This window comes from Prunus persica, chromosome G5 (genome assembly GCF_000346465.2).
Source record: "Prunus persica cultivar Lovell chromosome G5, Prunus_persica_NCBIv2, whole genome shotgun sequence".
Classification (NCBI taxonomy): domain Eukaryota; kingdom Viridiplantae; phylum Streptophyta; class Magnoliopsida; order Rosales; family Rosaceae; genus Prunus; species Prunus persica.
In genome coordinates, this window is record NC_034013.1 from 7862423 (window position 1) to 7885372 (window position 22950).

A 22950-nucleotide genomic window follows, 5' to 3' on the forward strand; every position below is an offset into this window, starting at 1 on the left:
GTCGAATTTGCCATTTTGACAGGCAGGGGAAATCAATTGCTTGTAGGCCCCGTTTTATTTATGGGAAAGTAGGCTTGGAGATGAGAAATCAATTGTTTTTCCATGTTTGGTAAGTCCAGGCACATGGGAAATGGTTGCCTAGTATATGGGAAAGTAGGAGGAAAAGTGAAGCCTTCCTCTTAGCTTGGGTTTTGTTTTCCCTCCTCATGGCAAAGTAAGGTCATCATTAAATGTACATTTTTTTATGACCAATTTTATCCTTAGTAATAATTTTTAATTACAATTTTATCCAACTATTGGTATTTTTTTATATATTCATATTTCTTAAAATCATCTTAGCATCGTTCTATTTCTCATAACTCTTATTTACACAGGGAAGGCAACACTTCAATCTTACATAAGTTTTTACGTTCTCATCCTCAGAGCAACTTCAAATAAGGTGGGTATTATATTTCTATTCATCACCCAATATGTATAGACAACTTTGGAATGTTAATGATGCTGTACTTTTTTTTTTTTTGGATCTTATAATTCAAGGTTTATACCTTAAAGTGATTTCTCAAGTGACTGATCTTAAGTAATTACAAGATTATGTGTAAGATGTGAATTGTGTGATGTGCTTACAAGCTGTGTGATGATCATGTATTTGTCATATTGATTTGCTAAAGCTCATTCTAGTTTTTTTTTTTTTTTTTTTTTTTTTGGGCCTTTTCAGTTATTGCACCCTTACCACCTTCTTTTCATCTATCTCTACTTCCAGTATACTTTTTGCTTGATAGAACAGACATGAACTAATCCAACACCAATGCCAGAAACTGAAATTTTGCATATTCCTACTATCAATAGGACGTTGGTGTAATGTTTAATAATTCAATTGGAAAGTTTAATAAAATGAACAGATTTTTCATATTTTTAACAAGGGTACAATTGGGAAAACCAAACAAACTTCGTTTTCCATTCCTACTCAAAACAAATGTAATAAAGGAAATAAAGTGATATTTCCCGGTTACTTTCCCAGCATTACCAAACATGAGAAATGAATCATCGTTTCTCATCCTTTGAGAAATGACATAAGAAATGACTTGAGAAATGATTTCCCATCAAATTCGTTCCGTGAACCAAACGGGCCGTAATGTTTGAATTGACTAAGCATTTGGCTCTCCTCCTCCATCCAGACCAGACCAGAGTGACATTGATGTACTGATTTGCTTCTTATACTAATGAACTTATTTGACTTTCAAGACCCCAAAAAAGAATAAAAGTCTTTCCTTAATAGCCATCAGCAAGCATCTCTTAACACTTGTTTTTTGAGAAAATTGGTGCCAGGGGCCCATCCTTAACACAAATTTTATATCCACCCAGATGTTTTATCTCTAAATTTTAATGCTCTTTGACTCCAAAATAGAACATATCGTTCTTAAGTTCTTTGCTTTCTTTTAGTCTTGGTTTTAAATCAAAGTGCTAATCATTAAGTTTTGCGCATTTGGTGCACATGATATGTTGCTAAAGATTAAACAGTACTCACATGACCTAAGTGCTAATTACATGGGTTAGGATTAGAATAGATGCATGGCTCGATTCCTTCTAACGTAATCCAAAAAACCAAAGATGCAACAAGCACATCAGTTGATAACATAACATTCATAACACTCAACACATCTGGTCTTTAAAAAAGACATAAACTACGAACAGAGAATTTCTGTATATGAATAATCTTGCTTTTCCAGTAGTGATCTAAATAGATCCATATGATACATATTGTGAAAATGAGAATCTTTTGTGTCCTTATTCTTTCCTTCTTTATAACCACACCGCACCTAGTTGTGGGCATCAATCCGGCCAAACCGATGAAACCGACCGACCCATACCCCATCTTCCTCGTGCTCATGAATCCCTTTTGTCCCTTTCAAGACATTTCAGCCACAGCCATTGATAAGTTTCCTTTTTCATCTATTGGGCCTAAATAAGTTGCCATGAGTGAGTCTATTCTCTTCCCATTTAAACTCGGACGAAGCAGAGTGTGGATGGCCCTACTGACCTAACAATTAAGGCATCTAAAATAAATGGCTTGACAAAATAGCAACCAGGAATTTAATGTTGTTTATGGACTTCACCATCACTAGGAACAGAAGAAACTGAAGCCATCTGCTGCCACGTGTCCAAAATTCAAAATACCAAAAGGATTCCTTCTTTTGTTTTCTTTTTTTGGGGGTAATGTCCTGAATGAGCTTTAGATTCGAAACAAGTCTGCTTCTAATCACAAGTTTACTCATGAATATACCAAAAAAAAAAAAGTCAGAACTCAGCACCAATTGGCCCTGCAATCTTCAAATGGCCTCAAGATTGGATCAAAACCAGATAGGATTATTAAGGTGACAAAAAAAATGCAGACTCTAAATTGCAGCATCAGTTTAGTTTAGTTTCTGATATCAACAAAAAATGACTTCAGTGAACCATTGCTATTTAATTTCGATCCCCAAATTAGAAAAAGAAGAAAACAGGTTATCCAAGATTGTGGGAGTTTCAAGAACTTTTGTCGTCCTTGTAGAACAAATCATGTTGTTCCAGTACAGAGTTCTAGCCAACAACTCAAACATTACGCAGCACAATGCTTAAGATTGCATAATATTGCTACCTGTTTACCTTTTCCATTTCCCTTGATCATATTACCTTCTAAATGAAGGCAAGCTTAGCTGCCACAGAAATATAAACATTTTCTTCAGCTATTGAAACAATCCACAAACACCCAGGAGGCTTCGGCCATAAAGAAAATCAGCAAAGGAAAACATTTGATTCTGAAGGTTTGATGAATTGTTATGATCTGAAACCTCTCACACTCAGACAAGTTTTTGTACCAATTTCTTGATACTTCAAGAAGCAGCTAGGCTGACTTCCATCCTGATTGTAAAGCAGAAAATACATGTCAAATGCTGAACGTATACTAATATAAGAAATATTAATACCAAGCCCTCACTAATCAGATCATTATGATCAGTAGAATGGTATATAAAATGTCCGGGAGCAACACACCTGCTTAATCAATGATGGAAAATGAAAGATTACCATTATGAGTGCCTTTACCATACTCTTTGTGACAAAAGGACCTTTAACAATGATTTGAAAACAGCATGACAAAACATACAAAGAACATAAAAGAACTTGGACTTTAACCACCAACCCGACTTTGATTATAAAGAAACAGAATCTAAAATGTCTTTAGAACTGAAAAGAACAAGGCATAAACGAAAGGCTACAGAAAACTTCTGTTTCATAACAGTATCCAGTTGAGGATAGAATTATTTTGTTGAACAAAAGAGCCAAAAGCCTATTTAAACACCAATTTCATGTGCAACCGATCAGGTTCCCTTCACATAAAACCAAATACAAAGGGAATTTGGAGGACAAAAGATGGGGAAAGAAAATAGAACAAAGGGTATCGAAAGACTTTCAGCCCTTTGCCGGTCTCCTTTAACTTGTTAGCATTGTGATACAATTAAAGGTCCGCAGGTCTTAGGTTGGATGACTGGCACCCATTGGATCAGCTTATTGTCATTACCAGGCACCAAAAAAAAAAAACAAAGAAAAAGAAAAAGAAAGACTTTCAACCCTTTGACTATTCTGACCTAGTAACAGCCAGCCAGCCAGCAAGACAGAAAACGGTATGGCCAAGAATTTAAAGACTTTTCATTTTGCTCATGGTGTCAATTTTAATAGGAGACTAAACAGAGTGACAGAAATTTTGAACACCAGAAATTACCATTAGACTAACTGATATCTTCAGAAAAAGAATAGATCAGAGAGACTGATACCTATAGGAAGCAACCACACCTGATGAGCATTAACTAATTAATCTGACGTGGAGATACTAAAAGAGACCCTAATCATGAAGCACAACAATTTAAATTCATACCATTGAAGAGGAACCACAAGAATCTAACTTCCTAATACAAGCGCAAAACCTATATGCATGCATAATAGGTACATCTATAAATTCCCACATGCCTAAATATTAGATATCAAATCATTACATGACTAAACCGTAAATGCAAACCTATATGTGTAACCTATTTGCTAATCTGTATGCAAAACTAGAAATAACTTCAAGCATCAGGGTGAAACATGAAAAGAAAGTTAAAAGATGAAACATGCAGATGCAAGGTAACACTTCACATTCAACCTCATAAGGTTTGTCGGCTCAACAGAACTGAGGAGGTCTTCCAGAACAAGGAAGCATGCAGTCAATAAACCCTGTACCGAAATAGGGTTTGCAATCTGCCCCCGCCCCCCGCCCCCACACCACCCACCCACACCCAAACAACACCCCCACCCCCCAATAATGATGTAGGGAAGTCTGTCAAACGTTGTAAATAATCAGAATTATTTATAGAAAATGAAAGAAAACAAAATGAATCTCCCAAAGGCCTAACAGGCTAATACCATTAACAAGGTCTGAAATTGACTCTATATCATGTACATATATATATATATACATATATATAAACTCCATCTTTACATATTGGAACTACATCAATGTAAAGCAACTAGATCGACCCTGCATCCTGCCCCCAATGAGCAATACAAAATGACCGAGAAAAAAAAAACTACAACTAAAAAAAGGGAAATTAGATAAATTTTCTCCTTTTTTTCCTCTTATATATTTTTGTTTTGCCTTCTATAGGGTAATTCCAATTCTTCTTTTGTAAAAATTCAGGGCATAATACCTCAGAATTGAGAGTTCCAAGCCGCAGGGGCAGCTGCCTTTTCCATTGACGAACTTTCAACAAAGTCACAATCTTCTGGGCACAATACAAATCTACCTCTGCAACAAAGACCCAATTACAATTAGCAAGAGAAATCTAAAAAAAAGTAACCGAATAAAAAACTTAGAATTTGTAGAAACAGAGAGAAAGAGAGACCTTAGAAGGAGAATCAGCAACCTTGTAAGCATCCGCAGTAACACCCACCAACCACAACCCAGGAAAAGTAATCTGCAAATTCATTCAAGCCACATATAAATGATAAAAAATAATAATTAAAAAAAAAACTTGCTAAACTCAACAACAAAACAAGCACAGCAGAAGCAGCAAACGAAGAAACGAAGAAACAAAGAAAGGGAAGGAGCAAGGTGGACGTACATCGAGCTGTTTCTGAACATTCTTCGGCCGCTTCTTGGGCCTTCTGGCAGGCCTCGACCCAGTCATCACAAATATGTCCTCTTCAATCTCCTCCTTTGACAAAGCGATCCAGAACTTCCTGTTCTCTTTCTTCTCCACATTCTGCCCCTCCGCCGCCAAACCCCTCAACCTCATCGACTTCGGCTGCTGCAGCTCGCTCTGGTTCGGGTTCGGACTCTCCAGTTCGTGCGGTTCACCGTTGGCACCTCCCTTGGAAAACGACGTCGTCGCCGGAGCTCTCCTGGGCCTCAGATTCCAGGGCTTGTGAACTACCTCGGCTTTGTCAGCTTCCTCGCCCTCCTCCTGATCGCTCTCTCTCTCCTCGCTCCTGCGACGCTTGTCGCCAGCGCACGGGATCAAGGAGTAGCGGTGGCGGGAGGCGCGGGAGGATCCGACCCGGCTGTTGTTGTAGTGGGTGCGTTCGGATTCGGAGTCGGGCTCGGAGGCGGGTTCGGCGGAGACGGGTCGGCGGTAGCGGTGGTTGTTGTTGGTGGTCGAGTTGTTCTTCGCCCCCCATTTCAAGAATGCGAGAGGGAAGTTGTGCAGCGGTGGCTTCACTGGCGCCGTCGCCATTACTGATCAACTCACAGAGCTCAAAGCCTTCAAAGTTCAAACCCAAAGCCTATGCATACACATCAAACCATATATGTATATAAATATATATAATATATGTATATCAATTTTGTATGCTTGTGCTTCAAGCTTTTAGAGAGAGAAAGTGAACAAGAAGCGAGAGAGAGAGGGGTTGTGTGTGATGTGAGGGGAGGAAGTGGCAGGGAGACGGAGGCCTTTTTATGGTTTTATATGTATACAGTAGGAAAAGAGGAGAAGCAGGACTTGTTTTTCCCTACCTCTACGTCTACGGCGTTACGGTTGTGAATTTACTGTTTTAACCTTGGCCTTTTTTTCTTTGTTTCCGTTTGTGGGACCATTTAAAATCTGCTGTTCCGTATTGTACTATTTTGACCTCTTGGGTACAATACCGGATGAGCATGATGGGTCTCTATAGTGGGCTCCACTGAATGCTGTAATCGGACGGTGGACGCGCGTAGTTGAAGAAGATGATGTACAGTATTTCTGGTGTCGCTGGGTTTTCGGTGAGGTATTTTCCTCATGTCTTTTGGTTTTGGGAAAAAAGAAAAAGAAAAAAAAGAGAGGCAATGATGGTTAGATTTTAAATGGGCAAATACGTAGAAGTTCATATCCAAAATAATTTTTTTTTTTAAAAAAAAAAAACCTATTGACACTTATGTTTTGATCAAGAAGATACTATTATCCAAAGCATAGAATATGCAAAATATGTAGGTTTAGAGAGGTGTGAAACGAATGGTACGAGCATGAAAATTAATGAGTCGGATTTGACACAGCACGAAAATTTGGGTCGTGCCGTGATGAGAAAATTAGGTCTAATGGACTGAGTCAACCCACAACCCAACATAGGCCATGCTTGGCTCGAGTCCGCTTCAAGCCTGGCACGAATCTGGCATGGCCCATATAACTTGTCCAACCCACTTATGTCTCTTTTTAACGACTTGGAAAGCACACGAGCTCACTGATATCAAACCTGCTCATCTTCTTGTTGATAAAAACAACAACGCAGAGGAAGGCATCTCTTTTCCATTTCCTCTAGAATCTCGTTTTGTAGATTAGTGGTTTCTCAATAAATTTGAGAAAGGTTAGATTATGGAAGCGGAGTTATGGGGCTTATTCTTTGGATTGCAGCTCGTTGTGAGTACCATAATTTCAAATATTTTGATTGAATTGGACTCTGCATTGGTTGTGAACTTTATTAAGAATCCTGAGACAGCTGGTGCTCATCCTCATGTTGGTCTGTTCTATGGCTATTGGGATTTAATGAAGAAGATAAGTACTAGTGTTATTCATCATGTGTATAGATGAAGAAATTATGTGGCTGAGAGGCTTGCGAATGGCAGCTATAATATGAACTTAGGCCTATAGTGGTTTGACTCCGCCCCTCCGTGAGTAGTAGAGGCCTTGGCAGATGATTTGTTAGGGATCTCCAGACTTTGTTTTGTTCGTTTGGGGTAGTTTCTCTTTGGCGTTCTTCCCCTGTGTTTCATAAATAAAACAAAGGAAAAAGAAGAAAAATAGGGAGCAGCCCCATATTTCTTTTACAAGCCAAGCCAGTCAAGCAAAACCACACCGTACAAAAGATGAATTCTTCAAGGAAGCAACGCACCCAACTTTCTTATGCTTTCTCAGCCCCCGTCTCTCCTTCAATATATCATGCATCAATACAAGCATTTGTGAATTAATTCACACAGAATATATACATACTATATATATATATATATTTATTTATAAAATAAATTCACGTCAAGTAAAAGCATGCTGTGCCAAAGGAAAATAAATTATTTTATCTACAACCCAAACATATTAGTCAAAGCAAAATATATGTTCTAATGAATAATGCCAACCAAACTCAGTGGTGTTATTGTTAATTCAAGCAAATTGACGGTAGAATTGTAAATTTAAGCAAAATCGATGGCAAAATTTTAAATCCAGGCGAAATCAATGGCGTAATCGTAAATCCAAGCAAAAGTGGTGGCAAAATTGGAAATGTAAGCAAAAGTGATGGCTGAAACGTAAATTCAATCAGAATAAGTCACATAATCATAAACTCAAAGAGCATGGGGTGATTCTTGGCGATACGAGGCTATTTTTGCAAAAATGCCAAAAATAATCTAGATTGTGAAATTTGGAAAATTAAAATCATCAACAATGATGTAGAAGCAAAGAAGTTATGTTATCATGCCAAACATTATTGCAACATATGGGATATCCCAAACAAGCATAAAACGTTACGACGATTACTTGAGGGCTTTATGAGTAAATAAAATACGACAAGGGAGCAGAAAGTTATGCATAATTACCAAACCCATACAAGCAACATACTAACTAATACCAAGCACACAAGTCAATGCAACTCGTACAAAATCACTACCATGCCAAATCAAGCCTCTCTAGTCACTCAAGCAAATCAATTAGGCAAGCTTAGCTATTTTGGGCTAAATAACAAATTTAACCAAGCATTATCTTTTCTGTCATGCCACAAAATAAGCCAACAATTGGTAACTCCAGTGAGTAACCTTCGATATTACAGTGTCTAGGAAAGTCTTTTAAGGCGACACCTTCAGTGTCTAAGAAGGATTGAGTTTTAAACGGGACCATTGCGACCCCTCCAACCTTCCCAGAAAGACTTGGCTGTAATTTCAGAGACCTTAATTGATCATCCTTGAATTGCTTATTGTTACATTTAAATATATATGACCAAGCTCACTGATCAAGCAAATCAAAACAATGCCAAGGCGAAAAGGAACGTACAAGCCAATTACAACATGTAGAGTAGATTTACTAGCCCAATTCACATGCTAAGAAAATTGCAACATGTCGAGAAAGCAATCCAAACAATCATAAACTATCAAAATTATTAAAGTTGAAGCCATTTGGACATATTCGTAAACCCATGCCAAACCATGTCATGCAATATCAAGTTCCCGCAATTACTAGTTTCTTGCAAACAAACAATCATAACATGCAAAATCCAACAGTGTAAGCAACAAAGCAAGTAACTCAAGAAAAACATGCACCAAGCAATTAAGTTTTGTTTCAACCGTAATCAAGCAAGCATGGACACTTGATGCATATTGAAAGTTGCTGAAAGATCATTATAAAGATGTCAACACTGGAAAGAGCTAGTCATGCCACTGCCACATCTTTTGGGCTAAAAATTGATTATTCGAACAATTTCAATGCTTTTTCATGGCCCCAATAATCAAGGGAGCCAATGTTAAGGCTAAAAATGTCACGATAAGTCCAATGATATTTATATCCCAATATAACATACAATAGTTGCCACATGCTAATCCAAACTATATTTTGGGAATTAATTCATTAAATAAATATAGAAATAATGTACATATCATGCAAAGAAAATAATACATTTATGTATGCTAAACCACCCGACAAACTTAAACGGGCCCAAGCCACCTACATGTCTGGGGCTTGCTAAGCAGGTTGTGATGTGGATGGGTACAAGGATCTATGAGGCCCATTAAAGGTTCAAAAGAATGGAGGTTTTGGGCTACTTGGGAGCACCAAAACCCAAGCCCATTTTTATTAAGCCCGTTGAATGGGTAAGTAGAGAGAACACGTCTTCCTCCAGTACTTATTACCTAGCTAATCTTCCAACCTTTCAGCACTTAAAACTAACTATCAATGCCAGTATTAAAGTCACTAATCCAACTCTTAATCATCCATTATTAAAAGCCACATATCAATGATGTCACTTCTCCAACGCCTATAAAAGGAGGCGTTAACTAGGAATACCACAAAACTAGGCAGAGGCAAGCTCACCCATTAGCTGCTAGAAACACTCAAAACCAAGCCTTAACCTTTCCATGCTCCTTTTCTGTCAGAATACTACTTTAAGCTTTAAACATCATCCAAATCACAACTGCATCAACAAGAGCAAGCCCATATTCTAGCTGTTATGAAGTACTAAACTCAAGCATTAACCATTCCATATATACCTTTCCAAAATCACCATTCAATCATTCCACAATACACTGCAATAATTATCCATTTCTCAAGCAAACCATTCAAAACAACTGCTGGAAGAAGAATAAAGTATTCCCTAGGACTTGCTTCTCATTCGGGATACTTTGAGCCTAGTTCTTTCTTACTCAGAAACGGGAATTGAAGGTTGTATTCACCTCTTTTCAACTATTCAGTCAAGTTAAGCATTCTAAAAAAAAAAGGCCTCCACAAGAGTGATTCATATGCATCATTGGTTAGAAATCTATAGTCATGCACCGACACACGACTAACCACATCATTTATTTATTAATTACAAGATATTGTGAATCATTACATGTTAATCACATTGACTTCACATAAAAAAAATTTATATACTACATATTGGTAATATACTACATATATGTAATATACCACACATATATACACATACAAAGGTGATCTAATAAAGTCAATCTTCTATAATTATTTAGTTAATTATTCTTGAAATTTTAATTTTCATCTCTCTTATAAATAAAGCTAGTAAAGTAAATAATAGTATACTAATAACTATTTGGCCTTGTAGCATTTAGTTCTCGCTTTGTTAGATTAAAATCTTATGAATGAGAGTTTACTTTGTTAGCCATGAGAATGCCAAATTATAATGGGAAATGTAGAGAGACTACATTTATAGACCACTTTACCATCTCCCTACTAAAGGTGAGACACATTGTATTGGTGGGCTCTACCTCTATTAAAGAGGTGGTTCTTATAGAAGATGGTTATAAATATGGTCTTCCTAGAATGACTCATTTATAATTTGATAACGTAAGTATCAAACTTTGTTACAGTGAGTTCCTACCAAAAAAAAAAAAAACAGTTGACAATAAGTTTTAAGGGATATCAATTTGTCTTTTTGTTTTTGTTTTTTGAGTTGATTGATATTCTATTCTAAGGGGAGGGGGAAATCTATTCTAAAGGGACACCCACAAGGGGATTTGAACTGGTGCCATGGGGTTTGCAAACAAAGACCTCAACCACTGAGGTAAACACCCATGTACTCAATTTGTCAGTTTGCTACCTTCAAATTCAAGTAAAATTGACTACTCGTCGAAATAATACTTATATTATTACCATTATTGTTCACGTGACAATTTGATATATCGAGTGCATATGTTATTTCATGTTTGGTAGGTGGGACTGGATTGGATTATTTCAAATAAAATGGACAAGAGTCATGTTGTTGTCTAATGAGCTCATACTGGGCCTATTAAAGTGGACAACAAACAACAATCGGTGGAACTCATAAGGATTTGCTTGGAGGCAACTCCAATGCAATCCAACCCGGATCACCAAACGATAATGAACAGGAAAAAGTTAATACTATTCTCTAGGGCTGTGGGCCGTAACAAGGTTGGGTCCAACTTATAATGTTGAGGTTGGGCCTACTTTCCCAACCAACTTGCTCTTCACAGCCTTCGACGGTTGTGTTCCAACCCTAAAATCCCAATGTTGAACTCTTTCCCGAAAACCGTCTATCTCTTTATTGTCTATCTCTATGAAGCTTTTGTGAAAGCTCCAATGGCTCATTTCACTAAACCCTAAAGCTCACCCACTCTCCCTCACTTCAATTCATAATTTCTAGTGTTTCGTGTGGAAAAACCTCTCAATGCCCCCATCAACGGCGCTCTCGGCCTTTCACCGTTCCCATTGTCTCTTGGTATTGCAACAACACCATGGTCACCACGGGTAATCAAAAGACTTCATCTTCACCGGCTGCTCTTGGCCATATACTGTCTCGATCCGTGCTCCCACGCTTCATCGCTACCCAATCTTCAGTCACTGCGATCGCTGAATTCTCTTCCATGCCCTTCTCCTCACGACGCTCTTGTTTCATTGGTGCCTCACTTGTTCATTACCGTCCTCCGCTCACGCACTTTGTTTCTTTGGCAAATTCCACTCGGTATTTTAATATTGTTTGTCATCATCCGCTGCTTATTGGAGAAGATTTCGATCTTTCCAGTTTTGGGTCCATCTTCGTTGATTTTCTCACTCGTCATCGTCTCCTACACTATATATGCTTATTTGTAACTTCTTGAATCTCACTTCCCAGCATGGAAAAGTGAGTTGGAAGGCTGCCTATCTTCTCTTCCAGCTTATGATTGATCACTCCGTTAGTGTAGAGTTCTACATCCATGACAGCATCACCATCATTGGTGCCATCAATGCTTCCATTAGTGTAGAGTTCTCACCGCTCTTGCTGCTCATATTGGTGTTCTTGTGCTTCTTACAGATGACTTCCTACGGATGACATTGGCTCTTCCGATTCTATCAAAGTAAACAATCATATCACTCTCCATCGCAGCGATGCTCATTGTACCTCTGGTGGTCTCTCTATTGAACAACAAGCACTTTTGGACTCATTCTCTGCTTCCCATTAAGTGATGCATGTGCTTCTTCGCCGCATCTAAATCGTCTTGATACTTATAGTGATCTACTGCTAACTCTTGCTGGTCATATCCAATCGTCTGATCCTCTTTCTCGTCCCTTTCAGGCTCGCAGTCTCTAAGGTCCCTCTATTTGTTTTTGGCTTATTCTTATGTTCTAATTTTGTTGACTTCTCTGTGTTCCTTTGGCTTTCCTAAACAAAAAAAAGGGAGAACACTTATGTTACATATGTTAGTTAGGGGAAGTAACTTGTCTTTTGGTAGTTAGAAGCATGTTATTTAGGGGGAGAATTTTTTATATTTTATTTTATGATATCATAACTTGTAATGTATTGCTAACCACTTATCATATGAAGAATTGTTGTTTAATTGTGCCAAGTTCTGTTTGTTGATTTTCAATTCTATTTGCTTCATTGGTGGCTTATTTGTTGGTGTGAGGAAGTTATAAGAACTGGATGTTTGTTGGGCTGTTGAGCATAGTGAATTAGGTTGTTTAGTTTTTCCTTGTAAATGTGTTTGCAATGTAATCTAATGTTTTGTCTAGGAAATGCTAAATGGGGATATTGTTAGTATGAAAATTGTATTGGCATTTCCTAGACTCTAGCATAGGTTGGGAATTAGTGTGTGAATATCTTTTACTGGAAGTTTTGGCGCAGCACATTCAAACCCGAATTTTCGAAGTATGACTTGATTGATATGAGGAAATTGATTTCAGGTAAATCATGACGTGATTATGCATTCATGATAGGATTCTTAGTTGGAGTCATTTTCACTCAAGTGCTTATGTGTTCGTCTTATTTTTAATAGTTAGATTTTATCTTTTGAGATTACTTTCATAGTTGGACCTTATTTTGATTCTCATTAAAACTTTACTTTACCTCTTATGACTTGGAGGGCACGTTGCTATATTAAAGTCATCTCCTACCTAATTGGTCTCATTGATTTATCTTGGTTGATATTATTTCCTTCTATAATAGTTAATTTTAGTGAGAGACATTCTTTCTCAGATTGTGCAAAAGATGATGTTTTTGATTATGATCCTAAAAGAATCAAATTTGATATTGACGAAAAGTCACGTGCTTTCTTGCACTTAGACTTTTCAAAGTGAGAACCTTTTTCGCATAAAAGGTTGGGTGCCTCTTTTTGGTACTCACGGCTTTCAAGATTGGTATGTGAGCATCTAAAATTCCTAAGAAAGCTACTGTGCATAACTTTGAGACAAGTCATCAAGTGTTCCATATTTACTTGGTGATTGATCAAATACATTCATATTGCATATTTGGTGACTCATATGGTTGTGGGTACCAAGACCGCATGACGGTTTTTCTCCGGCTAGCTTGAAGCAATTGTGACCAGTATTGCATTCAACATAAGGAGTGTCGAAAGATCATCCCATGACAAAAGTTGAGTTACGAAGAAGTTGGTAAATATTATCTAGAATGTGTGTAAGGTAAGTGTGTGAGCACTTTTTGTTGTTGAGCCTATTCTTAACAACTAAAATGAGTTATTAAAAACAGCAACTTTAATTCTCGCAAGTGCACGAACCGTTTATAGTATAGCTTATGTAAATACGAGGTCGATCCCACGGAGAATGGTAACTTGGTTCCAAGTTAAATTACTTAGAATGCTAGAAAAACATAGAACAAAGAAAGTGACTAACTAGCTAAAGGCAAGGTCGAATTCAACAATGCCTCTTGCTAATTACTCAAGGTCTAGGACAGAATCCTAGCACCACACACGCACTCGAAATGGGGGGTTTTGTTGTTGAAATGAAAACAAGAAAGTGAAATGAAAGTGCTCGAAAGTAAACACTGGCAGCAATCAACAAATTGTGAAACAATGATTGAGAGGTGTTAGAGCCTTGGAATCTGCCACTAGTCTTCCTATCCAAGTTATGAATGCATAGAAATTGACTCAAGCTTCATCAACAATAGATTATCGCATACAAGCCTATGGTATCTAGGTGCAGGATGCATCATTCTCCTAAGGCATGTGATTGTGCATGGTATCTACACAGCACGTGATCTCTAATATGCAACCTAAGCATGGTATCTACTTAGAATAAAGCATACAAGAGTCATTAAGCTCCTTGAGAATATGATAATCACACAAGTCCTAGAACATGGTATCTGTCCTAGTCAACCTATGGTTGTTAACCCCTTGAATGATTCTTAGGCCATTCATGTGTTGCTTGTGAAAGGAGAGTAGAATTGGTGAATCTAAACCCCTTCCCAACCTGTGCTAGATGCATAAAATCCTAGTTAGCTACTCCAAGAAAACATACATCAAGCACATAATAAACTGGAGATTAACAACTTGATAATAAAAGCAGGGAAATCAATTAACTATAAAATCATCCATAACGTTGAATATTCATGACTAGGGCTTCATCCTAAGCCCTAACTAAATGGATTAGTTAGACATAACTATGAACACAGAAAATAAGAAATACATAGATAGGATAAAGAGAGGAGAAGAACTAGATGATGGCAGCAAGGAAGTTCCCAGGACAGCTCCAAGCTCCCTTGACAGCTCCAAGCTCCCTTCTGTCTTTGTGGTGAATCTGAATGTGTGTATGAGAGTAATGGATGAAGTGAATGTGTGTGTCTGCTCTCTCTCCTTGAATGAGTGTGCAACTCTCTATTTATAGAGTGCAATTTCGTGCTCCCCTTTGGCTGGTGAAACACACCTCTCTTAGCTGCTCCCAATTGCCTAAGCTGCCCAATAAATGCCAACTTTTCCAGCTGCCCAATAAATGCTTTGGTGGACTTTTCTTGGTTTCTTTATGGAAAGCTTGACTTTTGTTCATCCTTTTGGGTTCCCATACTGATTTGTCTCCCATGTGTAGCCTACCATAATTCCTGGAAAATGGTCCTTGATTTGTGCAGACAAGATCCCCATAATTAAGCATGCCATGTTTTGCTCCTTTTTGACTTCCATAGCTGAAATGCCTCCCTAATTTGCTCAACATGTCAGGTCCAAAGTCAAACAATGATGAAGTGAGGCACATGGCTCAAGGGAGGTGTGGAGCACAAGGCTCACCAGCTGGCAGCTACATATTAAAATCCTCCTAGAGCATGGTTCAGTGTTTGACAGGCCAAGGACTCTATCTGTCATTAATTGGGCTGAAATTTGGATATGTTATACTAGACACCCATTGGAACAACTTCTGTGAAGCATGTCTCCTCATCCAAGTAGTGTAGGTTGCTGAAATGAGGCCTGCAAGATGACCCACGAATTTGGACTGACAAGGAGTGTGGCCCAAATTGGTTCTGTCATTAAGCTCATATTCCTCTTGTGCCAATCAACCCTTAACATGCATGAATTGTATCAAATGTGATCCCCTTGTTGTCCTAACCTACAAAACACACAAACATAGGTAAGAGACTCAAAATAAAGAGAAACTAAACAAAATTACTAAGCAAAGAAGACATGCAAATGTGTGAAATTATGACCTTATCAAATACCCCCAAACTTAGATTTTGCTAGTCCTCGAGCAAAACAAAATAAAATTACAACTTAGGAAACAGGAAATAAGCAACTAGCCTTCCAAACAATATCCTCAAAGAATCATCAGTGTATATGGTTCCAAAGAAACACAACAATCACAATCTAAGTTCCACACATGATTCACGAGAAAGCAAAGCTAGCATTGACACCCTTAAGTGTAGTGTGTGAATGCCAAATCCGAACAACACCTGCAACTCAAATAAGTACATGCGCACACACTTAGAGCAAAATCAAGAATTCCGAACCCCATAAGCTCATTATCCAATCTGCTCTCCACAGTAATACCATGCAACACCAAGGATCAAAAGGACTTTACAAGGGTAGTAATGAGGTTTAGGGTAGTGGTTGAATGAAAGAAGGGATATGAGATATACAATATTTTGAGCACACTTAAAGCACAGGTAAGAGCATAAGAGAGTACTTAACTTTGTAACAAGCAAGGAACACATACATGAGCAGATTTTCAACATAATTTCAGCACCTTGAAATGTGTTTATTTGGCCTAATTTTGTGGCTCTTTACCCTAGATCACCATGATGTTCTCCTTATAACACCCTAGGGCCGTGACTACATTGGTCACACTTCATTACCTCTTTTGATTAGTTACCAATACCCCCAAACTTATTTCTTTTCAACACTTGGGTTATGGCACCAATTATTCACTTTTGCTCTATAAACCTTGCATTCTTTATGACTCTCTTTTGAAGATAGCTTTAATTGCTCATACAATAAGTAAGGATAAGAAAACAGAGGCTCATTATGGTAGGATTCGTTTACACAAAGAAAGGCTTAACGTAGGCTCAAATGGGATGACTAGGGATGAATACATGTAGAGGGATGGTTAGAAAGGCTCAAACGGTTCAAACATGGCCTAAATCACTTCCTAAGCATTGTATGGCAACAAAATGTCTCAAGAAATATTCAAATAAGTTCTAGAGTATGAAACCAAGATCATGAGATAAGTAGAATTGCATAACGTCTCTAAGTAGCAAGACGTTGGACTAACTTGGCAAAGTGCTCTTAAGTGCAAGGATGGCATGCAAGACAGAGTTAACTCAGAACCACACAAAGTCCTTAAACAATGACTATCAATTTCTGAGAAACCATATTAGTATTAGATCCAAGTCTTTATCATAGGTGTTTGGAAGGATAACGAAACAACACACAAAATCCTGCGTTTTTAGACAGTAGACACACTCAAAAATTTTAAAATTTGACAATTTGAAACAACATAACTAAATCCTTCCCCCCAAACTTAAATGAAACATTGTCCTCAATGTTTAGAGTGTAAGAAAAAGCAATGCCTCATAAATGAAAGGAAAGAAGACAAGGGAAAGACATAACCAAAGGTTAGATTTCAGAAAAACTCCCCTTTGAAGCGATTAGGACGCAAGCAGGCTTCCTCGCACGTTCTATCTTCTCCTCGTCACCTTAGGTTGCCTCCCAAGAAGCGCTAAGTTTCACGTCTTCAGCCGGATGTCCAAACTTTCTATAGTGAATGGGGGGGTTTGGGCTCAATCGACACCTCATGCAATGCAAGACAGTTCACCAAGCTTGTTCTCCTTTTCCATTGCTTCCTTGCTACTTTTCTTTTCCTTTTCTGTTTATGAATGGAATCACAATGAATTGTAGGAATGATTGGAATATTCACATCTCCAAGTTTGGGCAGCCCCTTCTTGTGTGTGGGAATTGGAGCATTGAACATGTGGGCTGCCCTCTGCTCCTCCTTGTCTCCTCTTTTCAGCAAGCATGATTCTACTGAATAAGGAAGGCCATCAAATCTCTCTTTCCCTGGATTACCAAGTACTTCAATTTGAAAACAATCTTGTACAACATTTGGCTTCAGGGCATCAAACACTTTGAAGGCAACAGTTTCTCCATTAACGATCATGGTGAGAGTGCCTTGCTCTACATCAATCTTGGTCTTAGCAGTAGCCATGAAGGGTCGGCCAAAGATAAGGGGCAATTCATTGTCAGGAATTGGTGCTTCTTCCATCTCCAAGACTAAGAAATCAGCTGGCAAGATTAAACCTTCTACGTTCACCAAAACGTCTTCTAGAATGCCCTTGGGATACCGAATAGTTCTATCTGCCAATTGAATGCTCACAGTTGTGGCTTGCAACTCACCAAGGTTAAGTTTCTCATAAACATGATATGGCATAAGGTTAATGGATGCACCGAGATCAAGCAAAGCTTTTGGAATCTTGAAATCACCAACAATGCAAGGTATAGAAAACGAACCTGGATCCTTTAGCTTTGGAGGTAGCTTTCTTTGTAAAACTGCACTTACCTCTTCACTCAATGCAACTTGTTCATGCTCTTTGAATCTCCTCTTGTTAGTGCATAGATCCTTCAAAAATTTTGCATACTTTGGAATCTGAGTAATGGCATTGAGCAATGGGATGTTGATTTGCACCTTCTTGAATGTTTCCATTATCTCATCCAAGCCTTGATCTTTCTTTGACTTTGATAACCTGCTGGGAAAGGGTGCAATAGGCCTAAAAGCATTAGTTGAAATTGGAACTTGATTAGCATTAGATGATACCTTAGGGCCTGTGCTCTTTCCAGAAGGATTGAGGGACTGTTTGTTGGAAACTGTGGGCTGCCCATGTGGTGGCTGAATGATCTCCACGTTTTCTCCATCTTCTTGCTCTTCATTGGCATCTCCAACCTTATTATCAACTTGTTTACCACTTCTCAAGATGTGCACTACTTTAACTTGCTCATGATGCCTTGGATTCACCTCTGTTTGGCTCGAAAAAGTTCCGGATGCTCTATGGCTCAAGGAGGATGCAATCTGCCCAACTTGCACTTCTAGTTTATTCACTGCATTTTGAAGATTCTGATTGGTTTGCATCTGTTGCCCCATGAACTTCTTGAACATGTCTTGCAATTCTCCCATTTGATCACCCCTTTGCTCTTGCACTTGTTGGGGAGCTTGCTGGAATTGCCTTTGTTGTGTTTGGAATCCTGGGAGAGGTCCTTGAGATTGTTGCACATTCGAATTATTGCTCCACCTGAAATTAGGATGATTTCTCCACCCCGGATTGTACATGTTTGAGTAAGGATCATTATTAGGATTCCTTGCTTGAAGGGCATTTGCTTGTTCTAGCATCTGTTCTGCAAAAGATTGGTCTTGAACTTCCACTTTGTTTCCTCGAGGGCCAGTCACTGCCTGTTGGAGCAAAGAACACATAACATCAAGTTTTGTAGCAATCTCATTATTAGTACTTACCTCAGAGACCACAGCTTTCATAGGAGCTCCTCTTCCTTTATTGTGGCTCCATTGTTGAGAGTTAGCACTCAAGGATTCAAAGAGAGTAAAAGCCTCATCTGCTGTTTTGTTCATCAGTCCTTCTCCACTTGTTGCATCTACCATCATCCTTTCGGAATCAAGCAAACCTTCATAGAAGGATTGCATTTGCATCCAACTCTCTATGTTGTGGTGTGGGCAAGAACTTATCATCTCCTTGTACCTCTCCCAACATTCATGAAACGCTTCTCCTTCCTTTTGTGTGAAACCAAGAATTTCCTTTCTAATCTTGTTAGTCTTTTGAGCCGGAAAAAATTTCTGCAAAAACTTATTAGAAAGCTCTTCCCAAGTATGAATTGAAGCATTAGGCAAAGAGTATAACCAAGACTTAGCTTTATCTTTTAAACTGAATGGAAATAGCCTCATCTTAATCTGCTCATCATCAAGGTTTTGAATTTTGATCGTAGCACATATTTCAAAGAATTGCTTAATATGCATGTAAGGATCCTCAGTGGTATTACCATAATAAGTTGGAAGAAGATGAATCATACCACTTTTAAGCTCAAACCTGTCAACTGTGAGTTGAGGATAGACGATGCATGAAGGTTGATCGGTGACTTTGGGAATGGAAAACTCACGTAGGGGTTTTCTTGGTTGGACAACAAGCACACCACCTCCTTCATCATTGTTGTTGTTCGGAATCTCTGCCATGTTGCTTGAACCTTCAGATTCGTAACTTTTAGATTTAACGCTTGAAGAACTATAATTCCTCCTCAAACCAGCACGCACAGCAGCGGTTCTTGGTGAAAGTGGCTCAGGTGAACTTTGCTCCTGGTCAGATTCGGACATGCGCACACCAAGGAAGTCAATTAAGTGCTTTCAATGGAGATAACAACAAAATACAAAAACTGAATACTAAAAGAAAAACTGACGAAAAGAAACAAATGAAACAAACAAAAACAAAACAATCAAAGTAATCTAACTATAGCACCATCATTACCGGTTTCCCCGGCAACGGCGCCAAAAACTTGTTGAGCCTATTCTTAACAACTAAAATGAGTTATTAAAAACAGCAACTTTAATTCTCGCAAGTGCACGAACCGTTTATAGTATAGCTTATGTAAATACGAGGTCGATCCCACGGAGAATGGTAACTTGGTTCCAAGTTAAATTACTTAGAATGCTAGAAAAACATAGAACAAAGAAAGTGACTAACTAGCTAAAGGCAAGGTCGAATTCAACAATGCCTCTTGCTAATTACTCAAGGTCTAGGACAGAATCCTAGCACCACACACGCACTCGAAATGGGGGGTTTTGTTGTTGAAATGAAAACAAGAAAGTGAAATGAAAGTGCTCGAAAGTAAACACTGGCAGCAATCAACAAATTGTGAAACAATGATTGAGAGGTGTTAGAGCCTTGGAATCTGCCACTAGTCTTCCTATCCAAGTTATGAATGCATAGAAATTGACTCAAGCTTCATCAACAATAGATTATCGCATACAAGCCTATGGTATCTAGGTGCAGGATGCATCATTCTCCTAAGGCATGTGATTGTGCATGGTATCTACACAGCACGTGATCTCTAATATGCAACCTAAGCATGGTATCTACTTAGAATAAAGCATACAAGAGTCATTAAGCTCCTTGAGAATATGATAATCACACAAGTCCTAGAACATGGTATCTGTCCTAGTCAACCTATGGTTGTTAACCCCTTGAATGATTCTTAGGCCATTCATGTGTTGCTTGTGAAAGGAGAGTAGAATTGGTGAATCTAAACCCCTTCCCAACCTGTGCTAGATGCATAAAATCCTAGTTAGCTACTCCAAGAAAACATACATCAAGCACATAATAAACTGGAGATTAACAACTTGATAATAAAAGCAGGGAAATCAATTAACTATAAAATCATCCATAACGTTGAATATTCATGACTAGGGCTTCATCCTAAGCCCTAACTAAATGGATTAGTTAGACATAACTATGAACACAGAAAATAAGAAATACATAGATAGGATAAAGAGAGGAGAAGAACTAGATGATGGCAGCAAGGAAGTTCCCAGGACAGCTCCAAGCTCCCTTGACAGCTCCAAGCTCCCTTCTGTCTTTGTGGTGAATCTGAATGTGTGTATGAGAGTAATGGATGAAGTGAATGTGTGTGTCTGCTCTCTCTCCTTGAATGAGTGTGCAACTCTCTATTTATAGAGTGCAATTTCGTGCTCCCCTTTGGCTGGTGAAACACACCTCTCTTAGCTGCTCCCAATTGCCTAAGCTGCCCAATAAATGCCAACTTTTCCAGCTGCCCAATAAATGCTTTGGTGGACTTTTCTTGGTTTCTTTATGGAAAGCTTGACTTTTGTTCATCCTTTTGGGTTCCCATACTGATTTGTCTCCCATGTGTAGCCTACCATAATTCCTGGAAAATGGTCCTTGATTTGTGCAGACAAGATCCCCATAATTAAGCATGCCATGTTTTGCTCCTTTTTGACTTCCATAGCTGAAATGCCTCCCTAATTTGCTCAACATGTCAGGTCCAAAGTCAAACAATGATGAAGTGAGGCACATGGCTCAAGGGAGGTGTGGAGCACAAGGCTCACCAGCTGGCAGCTACATATTAAAATCCTCCTAGAGCATGGTTCAGTGTTTGACAGGCCAAGGACTCTATCTGTCATTAATTGGGCTGAAATTTGGATATGTTATACTAGACACCCATTGGAACAACTTCTGTGAAGCATGTCTCCTCATCCAAGTAGTGTAGGTTGCTGAAATGAGGCCTGCAAGATGACCCACGAATTTGGACTGACAAGGAGTGTGGCCCAAATTGGTTCTGTCATTAAGCTCATATTCCTCTTGTGCCAATCAACCCTTAACATGCATGAATTGTATCAAATGTGATCCCCTTGTTGTCCTAACCTACAAAACACACAAACATAGGTAAGAGACTCAAAATAAAGAGAAACTAAACAAAATTACTAAGCAAAGAAGGCATGCAAATGTGTGAAATTATGACCTTATCATTTGTAATCATCGTTCTATAGTGGATTTATTTTGGACTAAGAAGTCTTGTGGATTTTCCCCAGAAGTGGGGTTTTACCACGTAAAATAATTATCTGCATGTTCCTTTATTAAATACTCTGCACGTTTTAGGATTGATAAGCCATATTAATCATGCTACTGAAGTTTATTTTATTATTGATTATAATTTTAAATTGGCCTATCACACTATCTAGGCATTCTTAGTCATCCTATAGGTAATTTCAGATGTTGTCTATTCTAGTTAGCCAAGTGAAGTGGAGTGTGATGATGAGATGAATGAGCTGTTTTTCAAGACGTAACTGGCTAACATTGCTGGTATTATGAAAATCCAGAAGATGCAATGTTCTAAGACACATATCAAGATTGACCCAACTATGAAGAGAATGACTAAACCCAAGAAGAACAAGAGCAACAAGAAGTTAAAGGTTTCATTAGATTAAGTATGTTATCAGAAGCATGTTGTTAGTAAAAGTTTTGGACCTTAAATTATAAACTAATTTTGGAATGCACATATGAATAGGCTTGAATTTCTAACCCTCATATTTGGGCTAGAAAGGTTGTATATGCAAGGCCCATTATGAAATTTTATCCCAATTCAATGATGCTGGACATCTCACATCCACCTTGAATGCAGTTTAAACCTTGTTGATACCCGATAAGGTATCACTCTAGCGGGCTCCTTCGTTGCTGAGAAGGAACCCATCACAAGTGGGGTAAAAATTGCCTTCCTTAGGGAGTGAATAAACTTTGTTCACTTAGAAGACATCAAGATAGCGTTGGCTAAAAATAGGCCTATGTTATTACTATTGACTATAAGGAGGTAGCAAAGAAGTTGGTTGATAAGGGACCTTGGTTTATGCATGATGATGTCTTCTTTGTACAACCATAGCCTGATGCTTGTTCCTTAGAGGACATCAATCCTTACTTGGCTTCATTTTGGATCCAAGCTAATGGGATCCCACTTGGTCAAATGAATGTCAAAAACGAAACTAT

At 38.4% G+C, this 22950-nt stretch overlaps 2 protein-coding genes across 3 annotated transcripts; both read right to left on the minus strand.

Moving 5' to 3' along the window:
• Nucleotides 2105-6014, minus strand: LOC18776819. Of its 2 annotated transcripts, XR_002271885.1 has the most exons (4): nt 5136-6014; nt 4917-4988; nt 4722-4819; nt 2105-2898 (listed from the first exon to the last, which is right to left on the minus strand). XR_002271885.1 is itself a non-coding variant. In XM_007209474.2 (3 exons), exons 1-3 carry the CDS (start codon nt 5745-5747, stop codon nt 4814-4816), a joined length of 690 nt encoding a protein of 229 aa, XP_007209536.2. In that variant the 5' UTR covers nt 5748-6014; the 3' UTR covers nt 4384-4813. The 2 variants fall into 2 exon arrangements, 1 of the variants encoding a protein (XP_007209536.2); XM_007209474.2 differs by lacking the exon at nt 2105-2898 and having other exon boundaries at nt 4384-4819.
• LOC109949326 lies at nt 17157-19769 on the minus strand. Its single transcript, XM_020564728.1, has one exon. The coding sequence runs from the start codon at nt 19767-19769 to the stop codon at nt 17157-17159; it is 2613 nt and encodes an 870-aa protein (XP_020420317.1).